At 44.9% G+C, this 13,732-nt stretch overlaps 2 protein-coding genes across 2 annotated transcripts in view; one reads left to right on the forward strand and one right to left on the reverse strand.

Annotated features, from left to right (window-relative positions):
* Positions 1 to 1,671, forward strand: part of LOC108758486 (uncharacterized) — a 7,358-nt gene extending 5,687 nt beyond the window's left edge. Inside the window, exon 4 of the mRNA XM_018503481.1 lies at positions 1,639 to 1,671. Within this exon, the coding sequence (XP_018358983.1) occupies positions 1,639 to 1,671 (33 nt within the window). The remainder of the gene's footprint in view (positions 1 to 1,638) is intronic.
* Positions 1,672 to 6,600: 4,929 nt separating this feature from the next.
* Positions 6,601 to 7,077, reverse strand: LOC108758487 (uncharacterized). Its single transcript, XM_018503482.1, has one exon. The coding sequence runs from the start codon at positions 7,075 to 7,077 to the stop codon at positions 6,601 to 6,603; it is 477 nt and encodes a 158-aa protein (XP_018358984.1).
* Positions 7,078 to 13,732: the final 6,655 nt, after the last annotated feature.

The following is a 13,732-nucleotide window of genomic DNA, read 5'->3' on the forward strand; positions in this document are numbered from 1 at the left end:
TCGAAGGCCTCGTACGCAACAAGTGTTCTATTTTATATCCTTCCGTATCGTACTTATTCCTATGATAATATGTTAATATTTGTTATTTACTATGTGTTAATCGCAGACAACGCAGTTCTATCCTTTAGTTATTTCCTTATCCTACTTACGGGATTACTAACTTTTTTTGTGACGCAGGGGAAATGCATTACGCATTCCCATCCCCCTCGGGGGAGGGGGATGGGGTATGTGGGACTCTCTCTCCGGGGCTGTTGCCTCGGAGAGCCTACTCACTAAAACCCCTGCGGGCGTGCTAACCCGATATGAATGGGACCCATCCGGGAATTTCGCATCAGTAGTACTTCCGGATGGGCCCCCGCGTTGCTATATTACTTAGCCTACCATATGTAGGTGAGGGTGTGAAGACACCGGCGATTCACCCTCCCTTCCCCGTATACCCATCTCGGTGGGATCTCGGGCCCCCGCTCTCAGTCCCATGGGTCTTACCTTTGAGGGCCAGTCGCTACTGGCTCGGCCTTTAAGCCCTACTATTTTGTCGCTTTATTTGAGACCAGCCGTCCCGCTATCCGGTGCGGCTGTATGTCTCCTCCTACCTTCGCATTCGAGTCAGGGCCACGGAGAGGGGCGTTTAAGTTAAAGATGGAGAAGATACCCTTCCCCGTGGTGTAGGGGCTCTGTTACCCGTTCGTCGAGTTAGACCCCTTACCGCCCCGCTAGTCGGTGCGGTGATCCCTCCTATCCCTGTGTGCGTTCTCGCTCGCCTCATCGCACTATTCCCCTTCCCCGTGTTGCCCCTTCGGGCTCGTCTATCTTAGTTGCTACTGGAGTTTTCCTATTCTAGAATTCTACCTAGTTAGCCCCGCCCGTGCCACAAGCCGGGAGTATAATCACTTCCTCTCGTGTTCTCTCAGCTGCCTCCTTCTTGGTCATCACTGATTCGCAAAAAGTCAGGAATGCTCTTTTGCCCTCCTCCTTCCTTAGGGCCCTAACAACGGAACTTCACGTTAGGTTGTAGCCGAATGACAGTTTCTTGCATGTAATTCGGTCCAGTTTTTCGTCCTCTATTCGGTCGCCACTCCTTTTGACCTCCAAAGGAGAAGGTTAATCCTCAATCGCGTTTGGCTTAGATCGCACAAGGATGGGTTATGTCAATTAATGATTCTCGATTTACAAACATTGCAATATCTATATATTTTATTACTTCCATACATTATGTAAGATCGAATACATTCGAGTGAGTCTCCCACTTTGTTAAGCATTCGAGTTTTAAACTAGCTGCTCCGCGCGAGTGAGTATGCTATCATACTGCTCCACGCGAGTGGGCGGTTAAGGTTTCACTCTCCGCTTCTGGTTTCGCACGCCTATATACTCCGCGTCATCCCCTCTACGATCCTCGATCCTAGCGCCTCGTTCGCAGCTGCGCCTCCGCGTTCGTTTAGCCCGCTCTCGCTACGCTTCGTCTCTATAATTACATTATTACACATACATTATAAATTTAATTCAATGACATGTATTTCCTCTTATTTTAGGTACCTTGCATGAATAGCAGTCGTCAATGATAGGATCCCCTTTGGCCTCCCGGCTTCCAGGTAAGTATATAAACTTAAATTAATTACATTGTTTTTCTTTTCGTTTCAGGTACATTACATAGACAACGGCCAACATGGATAAAGTCCCTTCGGTACTCCGACCTTCAGGTAAGTATTGCTTTTACTCATAATGATCAATCTAGCTTATAATTATTATATCGCACGCATTGCACATATTGGCTTCCTTACTTATATTAATTTCAAACTAGTGCTTTACCGACACCCGGTATGTAACAAATCTCTAATTACATTACGCTTCACAACGATTGTCCCCGCAATCTTTGACCTTTCTCTTTAGTCGCTATCCCTATTTTATTATGTCGACAACTGTGTTTCTCGGCCACCCGTTGCATTATAAATTTCTCGCAAACGCTAATCTTCCTTACTTTTAATCCTGAAACGCTTGACGTTTTCCGATTTTTCGAATTACAAATTTTGCCAATGGCAACTGGGTTTATCGGACACCCGTTATATTACGCGGTTACGCAAAACGTCATGTTTTATGGCTTTCCGCGTTGCTTTACTTGACGTTTGCTGTTTCCATCATTTCAGGCTTTAAATGCGAGAAATCCGGTTTTTGCCGTCACCCGGTATATAATTCAAACTTATTATTGTCGCGTTTCGTTTGGTCTTGCTTTCCCTAAATTATTACGTCTTCGCCGTACGTGTTTCCTTTTATTCCTGTGTCGATAGCTGGGTTATTTGGACACCCGGTATAAGATTAGAGCTTGCGAAACGTTAAATTCCCCTGTTACGTTTAAATAGCGGTGCTACGTTTCCTGTTTCGCGATTTCCCTTCGTGGTCTTGGTAAACGCGGTTTTCCAACGATATTTTACTTCTAAGTTCCCCTAGGCGTATCCGACACTCCATTTCTAGGGTTTTTCTCTGCGCTATTTCTCTATGCGACTTTCTATAACGTTAATCGCGTCGCTAGCTCTTTAATTAAAATAAACATGATCTCATTGTCTCCTTCTAGCGCGCTAACAAAAACCAAACAACCAAAAAAAACTAGCATCTAGATTTGTTGACGAAATTAGATTCACCAAATGTGCCCATTAGGCCTCTCGTCTACGAATTAACGAAAATGGAACCTTTATTTAATGGGGTAATCGTATCACCCAATAATACTGACGATATTCGCCTATTCTCGAATCTGCATAAACTATATTTATTTCTCTCTATATCTAATTTTATATAATCATGTCACAAGTGTTCGGACGCATCGCCCTGATCATAACAATTCTCAAATAATAGTTGCGCGTAAACAATCTTCGTAAAGTTAAACCAAAATTTATATATTATCTCTTTAATTTATTCTCTATACGCTACGCGGTCGGGCCATGAAGTCGGGACCTTGTTCCCGGCTTCAAGGTCCGGGTCCGTAACATCTACGAGTGCGGCTCTTTCTCGGTCCCAGGCCGGACAGTACCTGAGGGTGTGTCTCGCCGAATCGTTTGTGGCCTTGCAGTGCCAACATCTAGGTGTGGTCTCCCTCTCGATGCAACACAGATACCTTCCGAAGCAGCCGTGCCCCGTCAGGACCTGCGTCGCCCGGAAGGAAAGACCCACCCTTGCCTCCAGCCAGCCACTCAGCTGTTCCCCGATAGCTCCTATGATTGCGTCCTCCCCTTATTCCGTATCACCAATCCAGGATCTCCACTTTCTTATCATCTTTTTCCTGGTTTCTTCCTTTATCAGCTCCATCGTGTTCTTCGGTACCGGAGTGTTGACTGGGGTAACTCTCCTTAGTTCCGAGATCCTCTCATATGTTTCCTCCTGCAGTCTCGCTTTCAATTCAAATGGAGGCATTCCTGCCAGGGCCGTGTTGACCGACAGGGAGGTTGTCCTATATGCCCTGATAAGTCTCCCTGTCATTCTCCTCTGCGTCTGCCTTAAGATTTGCATGGTTTTCCTGTTCCTATTGACTTCATATGCCCAGATTGGAGCCCCGTATAGTGCAATCGAAGATACCACCTGGGCTTCTTACTTTATTATTAGGTCCTCCCAAATTTGGGAGGAGCCTGCTCAAATTTAGAGCCGACCTCTCCAGTCTAGGCGCCAGTTCCGAGAAGTGGGCCTCAAATGTCCACCTGCTATCGAGCATCAGTCTGAGGTACTTCATGCTCGAGCCTACTTGGATCACTGTACCCGCTACCCTTAGTTCGGTGTTAGCTGGTCTGTCTTTGTTATAAAAGCCGACCGCTTCCGTCTTGGCTGGCGCGACCTCCAACTCTAGGTCAGAGATCCTCTGGATGACCGTGTCCATAGCAATATTCTAGCGGAGCATGGTTTCTTCCCAGTCCTTTCCTGCCGTTAGGATCATGGTATCATCCGCGTAGCATATAACCATGCTCTCTGCGTGAAGTTCGTCTTCTTCCATACTTGAGTTAAACCCCAGGTTCCACAAAAGGGGTCCAAGAATGAATCCCTGCGACACTCCTCTTTCGACTGATCTTTCACCTGCCGTGCCATCGTTCTTGCAGAAGGTAAGCTTCCTTTCTTCTACTCGTTATTCTCCTTAGATATAGGGGAACTCTGTGTCTTCTTAGAGCCTTGCCGATGCTGCTCCAAGGCAGCGTGTTAAAAGCATTCTTAATGTCCAGTGAAACCCCAATGACTGTGTTTCCGGTTGCAAATGCTTCTTCCATGAATGTTCTTACAGTATTGATAGCGTCCATCGTAGACCTTCCTTTCCTGAAATCGAACTGTGCTGGGCTCAGATTTGGTCCCTTACCGTTCAAGTGTTCCACTGTTCTTTCCGATATGATGCGTTCTAGTAGTTTCGCCTCGTCGTCCAGAAGGTATATTGGGCGATACCCGCACGCCTGGTCATCCGGTTTCTCTGCCTTTCTCAATAGCACTAGTTTTGCATTCTTCCATAGTTTGGGGAATTCCCTCCTTTTTAGGCACTCTGTGAAAAACCTTATTATTTCTCCAGCCATCACGTTTGTTGCCAGGGTCTTGGATGGTATCCTACTAGGGCCTGGAGCTGCGTTTTTCTTCTTCATCCTGTTAATTGCATACAGCAATTCCACATGTGTGACCCCCAGCTCGTTTTTCTACACTGAGGCACCTTCAGGTGATAACTCTGGTTCGGTCCAGTCATTCATAGTCCTGGGAGGTGGCGGGAACAATCCGGTGAGTACCCGCTCCAGTATATTTCCTTCCAGTGATTCTGTATATGGAGGCGCCCACCTTCTCAGTTTACCGAAAACGGTTTTGTAGGGGCGCCCCCACGGGTCCTCGTTGAGCGTAAGTACAAAGTCTTCCCAGGCCTTGGATTTAGCTTTTCGCCTTGGATTTAGCTAATCGCCTTTCCGAAGCTGTCCCTAGCTTGTCCTCGAAATTCTTCTATCCTTATCTGTATCTCTATTTCGTCTGGATATCCTGATCTCAGCTTCTTGAGACGTCTTCTAGCTTTAGAGAGTTCCATCTGCAATTGTGCCAATTCTTCATTCCTCCATGGCATTGCTCTGCGTGGCCTGGGCTCCGATCTCGGCATCGCGATATCGCATGCCTCTGTGAGTACCTTCTGAAGAAACTTTACCTGTTCTTCCGTATCCTCTATGACTGTTTGGCCCGTGAGACTTGTTTGTATGGGTGGCACCCAGTTGGATACGGCTCAATTGGACACGAGCCACTCACAGCGGTTGAGACTACAAAGCTCTTAAGCACCGGTCGCTGTGATTGGAGTGAGACTTGTTTGTATGGGTGGCACCCAGTTGGATACGGCTCAATTGGACACGAGCCACTCACAGCGTTTGAGACTACAAAGCTCTTAAGCACCGGTCGCTGTGATTGGTGGTGTCCAATCGAGACGTAGTCAATCGGGATCACCTCGTTTGTATCTCTACATATCGGTGGTTAGACTTTGACTTCCTGTCTGATACTATCCATTTTACGACCCTTCTTGCCGCTCTTGGATTCGCGAAGGTTATGTTGACAATCGATTCCCCGTTTGCTCTGATACAGGGTCTTTTTGCCCTGATTTAGGCAACATATCCCCAATCCGCTAGCCCATTCTGCTACCAGGATTCCTTGTGCATTCGTTACCCGGGATTTCCACATTCTAGCTTTCGCATTAAAATCTCCTGCAATTAGGATGGGACTTGTCCATGTGTTGGATGGTCCATCTTTCGAGCTCTTCCAGTGCTTCCTCGAATTGAGTCATGTCCAGACTTGGCGGTAGGTATACGCCTACCACCAACATGTCTCCCCATCTTATTACCACGAAATGTTTCCCTCTACTGTGTGGGGTACATGGCATCATGTTTCGGGCCTGTCTCCACGTTATGGCCACCGTTTCATCCTCGTTGGATAACCAATGCGGGTGTTCCACAGGGATAGTATATGGCTCCGCGACTATCGCGATTGCGAAGTCTCCCTCCGCCATCGTCTGGAGTAGGACGTCATGCTCATCCCTGGAATGGTTGATATTCGCCTGCAAAACGTTATTGACCATCATTTTTATTAACGGAGATTCCTCCTTCTTCTCCTTCTTTTCCTAGTTCTTTGGTTTGGCCCTCGTTGGTCCAGCTTAGCCCCTCTTCGGGCCATTCCGTTTCTTTCTGAAGAGGTTGAGTATCCGGTAATTCCTCTTGTTGTGTTGTATCAATTTCCATACTTTTAGGAATAGGATCCTGTACTGTTTCCGTTGTTTTGTTGTCGTTGACGCTGCATGCCGCCATGGATTTCGTGATGCTCGATTCTTTGTCCCCAACCCCGTTATCTGTCGTTATGTTAGCGGTTGCAGTGTCTATTTCCATTGCAACTGTGTCACTCTTCCCCGTACTTTTTTGCGTAGGTTTTTTGGATATAGATTTAGATCCAAGTTTACGCCCTGACGTATTGGGTTTGCACGTCAGGCCCCCCATCCTATGATTCGCCTTCAGGTTTTTCTCAGCGCATATTATACAGTGCGCCTGTGCGTTACAACCCTTTGCAGGGTGTCCATCCTGCCCACACCTATAGCAGGCCATTGTTCTATCCTTCTCGCTGCAGCACTGATTCCTAACGTGGCCTACCTCTAGGCAACGGTAACATTGTGTTGCCCTTTCGGGTAGCAGCTCTACTCTTGCCATCGTCCAGCCGATGCGGATTCTTTTGCTGTTCGCTATCCTTTTGGCTGCTGCTACCGGGCATCTCAGCTACCGTTCCCAGTCCATTATATGCTGAGGTGATATCCCCCAGTTTTATGGCTTCTTTTTGGCATTCTCCTCTTTGTGTTAATGCCAACAGAATATCCTCTTTCGTAGTCGACTCCTCTATATCTCTCAGTCTGACGTCCGCGGTTTTTTCCGGCCGAGAGATTAGTACGTTTTGCTCGTCCCCGAGTGCTTCTTTGAGTTTTCCTGTTAATTTATCTGCCTTACTGGCACCTTCGGCTCCCGGGATTTCAAGCAGAAGGGCCCCCGTTCTCGCTTTCCTTGAGCGGATCTCTCCTATGTTTAGGGTATCGATGTCAACCCTGTTTTTGGCCAATCGCATTATATCAGCATATGACGTATTTCCGCGAAAATTGATTCGTACCGTAGCTGTTTATGGCACTTTCCTATTTCTGTTGATATTACTTCCATCTATGCGTGCTTGTTTTGAGGGCTTCGCCGTTGTTGTTGTTACTTTATTTCTTTGTCCTGGCGATTTTCCTCCGCCTTGTTCCTTCTTACCCTTTCTGCCTAGGACTTTAGTCCAGGGCATTTCCTTGTTCATGTCCTCTTGTTTAGTTCCCTCCTCTTGGTCCTGTTTCTTCTTTTCTTTTGACGTCTCTTTTGATTTCTTGCTGCCTTCCCTCGGACTTGCGTTCTTGTCTATAACCTTCTCTCCTGTTTTTTCTACGGTGATGGGTGTTTTCAAGATTTGAACATCCCTGATGATCGGCTTCTTGTTGTGTTTAGTTAATTCCTCCGCAACAATTCTCCTGATCATTTCCGCCAGTTCTACTGGGCCGGCGGAACTTGATCCGCTCTTTTTGCTGCTGCGTTGGCTGGATTCTGTCCTCTCATTGGCGACTGTGTGTTTGTCCCCTTTTTCATTGTGTGTTTCGGAAATGTGCTTTTTGTGGGCGTTGTATATCGCTTTTTGCACCTCCGGGTCTTCCTTAATTATCTTTCTCTTCCCACATAAGGTGGGCCGAGTGACTTCCGGCCAGTTTTTTGGTCTGTCTGAGGTAACTTTCTTTGTTTTGGAAATCTTTTCCTCCACCTCCATCTGCTCAGATTCCGATGTGGCTAGCTTATCTCTCGCCCTGATGCTGGCCGAGGAGATCCGTCTCGAAGTCTTCTTAGGAGTATCTGAGGAGTGCTTTCTCCTACTTCTACTCTCTCTCTCTCTCTCTCTCTCTCTCTCTCTCTCTCTCTCTCTCTCCTTTGCGCTTGGGGTTTTATCCTTCCTTTCCAACTTCTCCTTTTTAAGGGTTTGAAGTTCAGATCTGTAAGTGTCCGCTTCCCCCGCCGCATGCAGGGCCTTCCTTCTTTCTCCTTCTACTTCCTCTTCTAATCTTTCAAAGCTGCGATTTCTCGCTTCAGGGATCTCACTTCCTCTGACTTAGCTTCCTCCCTGGACAAGGTCGCTCTTTCCTTGAATATCTCAAGGACTCCTATTGACGAGGCCGCTGCGATCCTAAGGCTCTTTTGAAAGGTGTCTTTTAGATTACTAGAGGATCTCGCGATCCTAAGTACCTCCGTCAGGTTGGAGTTGACCTTCTCTGCCAACTCCTCGTTGGTAAGGTCCTCCAACTGCTCCTTGATTATATCTAACTTCACCTTTGCCTTCTTAAATAGTTCTATATTACTGTATTCTCTGATGAGTTTCTTCGGGTGGCACCCAGTTGGACACGGCTCAATTGGACACGAGCCACTCACAGCGCTCGAGACTACAAAGCTCCGAAGCACCGGCTGTGATTGGTGGTGTCTAATCGAGCCGTGGTCAATCGGGATCACCCCAGTTTCTCCCTATCCAGCTGAAGTACTTCCTCCTTGGCCTCATTGTATTTAAGTATGGCTTCCCTGCTGCCAACGTATTCCCCGGTGGTTCTGCTTTTTCTATAGTCAGAGTCGGAGCCTAGCCTCTCCCTCTTCCTGTTATTTGTTCTTTGGGGTTCAGTACTTCCTATGTTTATTTTTTTCGGGGGGTGATACATCCGAATCCTCTTCTATCACCGCTTTTCTCTCTCTGCTTCTCCCATATTCAGCTATGTCGCTGTCCGACGAACTTATTTCTTGGGTTTCCGTCTCCATATTATTTCTTGGGTTTTCGTCTCCATCCGTCGGACGAGTCCCTGCTGCTTCTCTCCGCCATTCTTCCCTTGTAGGACCTTGGTCCCGGTCTTTTGAAAAAGGATAAACTTCTACATTCCCTTGCCTCGTCCGTTCTGGATTCCTGGGACAGGTCCTCCACGTATACCACCGGGAACACATGTCCTGTTTGCACCTGCGTAAGTGCCTGGTCTTCCTTCTTTTTTTCCATCCTCCTGTCTCTCCTCCTCTACGTTCATTTGGATATCCTTGCTCGTTGTAGCTTCTTGTTTGTTTTGTTCAGTCTCCATTTTTCGTTTTTTCTCCACTCCCCATGCCGGCTGCACCTTCCAGGGTGTATCCTCCCCGCCAATTAATTAGCGGCCCCGAGTTCCCCCGGGGGGAAGGTATATGCCTCGGTCCCGCGGAATGATCATCGCGGGAACTGGGCTCCAGCCCCCTACTTACCTTTGGCTTGTGTGCCATGCCTTGGGCTTTCAGGGGTCCCCCGGCTCCGACCCCAGGGGCATGGGTGACGCCACTCGGGGAGGCCCCATGGACAGTTTGGGTAACGGAGGCGACGCCCCCTCCGCACCCTGCCCGCCATGGCGACCAGCATGCTCACAGGAGAGAGCACCGCCTCCCCTGTGGGTTAAGACTCCGCCCGGACACTCGTTTTGGGAGGGACGCCGTCACGAGTATCCGGGCATCTATCCCTCACTCCTCCATGTCTCCCCGGATATGGGGGTCAGAGGGCGCGCCGCGGTTGGGCCTCTAAGAGCGCTCTGTGCCACGCGGGGCACATAAGGCTCCCCCGACGCACCCCCTGCTCCCCCGGCAGTGACACGAGGGGCCAAGGTGTCGCGCCCTGCCTCGGAAATGTCCGAGCGGCCGCGACCCCCGTCTACCCTATTCAGGAGGTGGGTGTCACGACGTGTGAACGTCCCAGCAACCTCCTGCCCCCTGCCGGCGGAGGCCACCCCCCGTAGCAGAACGCTTAATGCCACGGGAGGCGATCCCCACCCCTAATCTACTAACTAACGGGAGACCCGCCCGCGTGACGAAACGCTTGACGTCAGGCGGGCGGGCCCCTGCACCCGGATCAGAGACATCTCCTGTGCTATGGGTGAAAACCCTGGAGATGCTCTGGGTGCAGCAAGCCCGCGAGCTTGCTGTAGCTTCCGTCAGCCCCCGGCCGCGTCACGGAATAAGTCCGTGCAGCCCGGGACGCCTAGTTTCCCATTCGTCCCTCTCCGAGAGGTGCAGAATCCACCACGAATAAATCCGTGCGATCCCGCCCCCTCCCCCACGACCTGCAGGCAGCACTCTGCCTGCCCCGTAACGGCACGGTGCGCCGCCCTTTAGCCGCGTCTCTACCAGAGACACCCAGCGTGCAATGGGCGATGGTTCGTGAAGAACGGGTGGCACTCAGTTGGACACGGCTCAATTGGACACGAGCCACTCACAGCGCTTGAGACTACAAAGCTCCTAAGCACCGGTCGCTGTGATTAGTGGTGTCCAATCGAGACGTGGTCAATCGGGATCACCCCGTGAAGAACAACTGCCCACTGGGCAAACCCTGGTAGTGAATGTCTGGGTGCAATGTGGGTAGTACCTACTCCAGGCATTCGCGTCCCTAGCTGGCCTGGGTTCGATGGCATGCCAGAGCCCGCCTGCAGACAAAGTCTGCGTCGCCTCTTCGGTCCCCAGAACCGCGAGAGGAACTGCAGCCGGAAGGGAACCTTCGCCTGCTACTCCGGATTCGGCCTCGGCATCGCGCACACGCGGGAGACCAAGCCCTGTAGTGACACACATAGCCAGTAAGTTGCGTTAATATAAAATGATAAAAAAACAAAAAAAAATATAAATAGATATAGATGTATATACGTTTACTTGCCTAATAAATATTTTCGTTAAATCTAAGGCCGGGTTCACACCTTGGCGGAAAAGCGGAAAGCGGAAAAGCGGAAGCCAATCAGAACTCGCGCTGGTAGTAGGCGGTACTTTCCGCTTTTCTGCTTCTGTCTTTCCGCATTCTACTTTTCTGGTTCCGTCTTTCCGCAGATATGTAGTTGTGGTCTGAAGAAATTGTAATAACAGACAGTTATTTTAAAAAATATTATTATTGTGGAAAGAAATTGGTAAGTACGTGAATAAAATAAATGTATCTTTTTAATTTTAGTAATAAATTGATCTTTTGTGAAAGAGTGTAAAATTTATTTCATAACCTGTAATTATTTAGGTTAAGTTAAAATATTAATACAGTTTGAAATAGATTTCCCTACACAATTATACGTTTTATGTTATATTCTTTCATATATTCAACGATTTATAGATATGTGACAAAAATTCATCTTGACATCGACATAAGGACATTCTCTTCTGAAAATTCACACACAGTTCAATGTACTACATATAGAGGAATCACAAAAACGTCCCTTGCAAATAATTACATTCAAAAAGTATTCAGAAAAATTTTTTTTAAATGAACGAATACGATAACAATCAATATTATTGGTTTTTGTTCATATTATACTTCTATTTATTGCTGAATCGTCGAAGAACAAATAGATGTATTTGGGTACGAAATATATTCCATGAAACACAACGAAGAGAAGCTGGTGCACAAAGACTCATAAACGAAATGTGCTTCATGGAACGAAATAAATATTTGAATTATTTACGAGTGACACCAGAACAGTTCGATTTTTTACTTGGTCTCATTGGACCACATATAACTAAGTCAGTAACTATACTTCGTTCACCCATACTACCAGCAACAAGACTTGCTTTGACATTACGGTAAGAAAATTTATTAATGATATTTATTACGCTTTACAGTTATTAATGATATATTAATTATGTATTTAACTTATATTTTATTTATATTATTTAATACATTGCTATTGGCAGCTATCTTGCAAGCGGGGATAGTATGGTATCACTTAGTTATCAGTTTCGAATAGGCAAAAGTACAGTATCGAAAATAATATTAGAGACTACAACAGCAATTTGGAATGTTTTACAACCAATTGTCCTGAAACAACCAACAGAACATGACTGGAAGAGAATTGCTAAGGAATTTAATGATAAGTGGAATTTTGTCAATTGTATTGGAGCAATAGACGGGAAACATTATTATTCAGGTAAATTGTTTTCAGGTAAATAAATATGTTTTTTATTGTTAATAAAAATAAATATTTTAGGCACCTTCGCATTCTGGCTCTACATTTTACAATTATCATTCATCCCATAGTATAATATTGATGGCTGCCTGTGACGCGAATTATTGTTTTACTCTTGTAGACATTGGAGCAGAAGGACGCCAAAGCAATGGAGGAATATTTCAAAGAAGTGACATTGGTATTGCTTTTGAAAATAATTTATTAAATGTGCCTCCTCCAGAAAATATTTCAGAGAATTATAATTTATCATTTGTTTTGGTTGGAGATGAAGCATTCGCCTTAAAAACATACATAATGCGGCCATTTCCTCGAAATTCTTTAACTTACGAGAAGAGAATTTTTAATTATCAATTAAGTCGTGCACGCCGTACCATTGAAAGCGCCTTTGGTATTTTAACATCTCGATGGCGAATATTTCGTAAACCAATTATAGCATCTTTGGAGACTGTTGATAATATTATCAAAGCATCGCTTTGTCTTCATAATTTTATAATAAAAGATGAATTTAAAAAATCCGTAAATAAACTACGGAATGTATTTACTAGAATGTTTGATGAAAGTAATGAATGTGGAGCTATGAGAGATATTACTTATATAGATATAAATGAACGCACATCATGTAATGCTGTAACAATAAGAAATAAATTTGTTGATTATTTTATGAATGAAGGAGCGGTATTTTGGCAATATGAAGCTGTTCAGAATAATAATATGTAACATAGCATGACTTTATTTTCAAAAATATGTACGTATTAAGAAAACGTTTTTTTACATAACAATTAACTTACGTGTGTAGTTTATATACATATATGTACATGTACCTGTACCAAAAACAGGATATAAAAAAATTATTTTGTATACCATTTGTATCTGCGCAAGACGTTTGTCTATAATAAGTATTATAATTTTAAAAAGAAACACTTTCTTGTAATAAAACATAATATTGATAAACGAAAAACATAATTGTTATATTTGAAATACAAATTTGTTATATTTGTACTTGAACAAACAATGAATTATATAATCATATAACTAAAATAAAAAATCCTTTCTTTTTTTAATACTATTCATAGTTTTTAATACTGTTACTATTAATACTGTTACTATTATATATGTATTTGTACCTGTACCCAAAACAGGATATAAAAAAAAATTGTTTTGTATAACATTTTTATGTGTGCAAGATTTTTGTCTTCTAAAAATATTATAATCTTAAAAAGAAACACTTTCTTGCAATAAAATGTAATATTGATAAACGAAAAATATAATTATTATATTTGAAATACAAAATTGTTATATTTGTACTTAAACAAGCAATAAATTCTTTTAATCATATAACTAAAACAAGAAATCCTTTCTTTTTTAATACTATCAATATTGTTAATATTGCTTGGTATTGTAAAACTTATTAATTGAATTTATCATGCAGTAATTGCATTATTTCTATTTTAGCTGATAGTCTGTTTTTCATATCTAGAATCCGTAAAGTATCTGCAATACTGCGACAAAAGAGATCCACTGAGTCTGATGCAGCAGGTGTTGATGATTTTAAAGCTGAAAGCCCACGTAATAATTCGTCTTCGATAGTAGTAGAGTGTCATGAGCGTTCTAACAAGATCTGGAGACACTGGTAGTGTCTCGGCGCTAAGCTGCGCAGAGCGACACTGCCGTGCCTCCTTTACGCGAACCGACGAGTTGCGGCAGGTCGAGATTATCGGATCTCAA

The sequence above is a fragment of the Trachymyrmex cornetzi genome, unplaced genomic scaffold, assembly GCF_001594075.2.
Source record: "Trachymyrmex cornetzi isolate Tcor2-1 unplaced genomic scaffold, Tcor1.1 scaffold1570, whole genome shotgun sequence".
In the NCBI taxonomy this organism is placed as follows: Eukaryota; Metazoa; Arthropoda; class Insecta; order Hymenoptera; family Formicidae; genus Trachymyrmex; species Trachymyrmex cornetzi.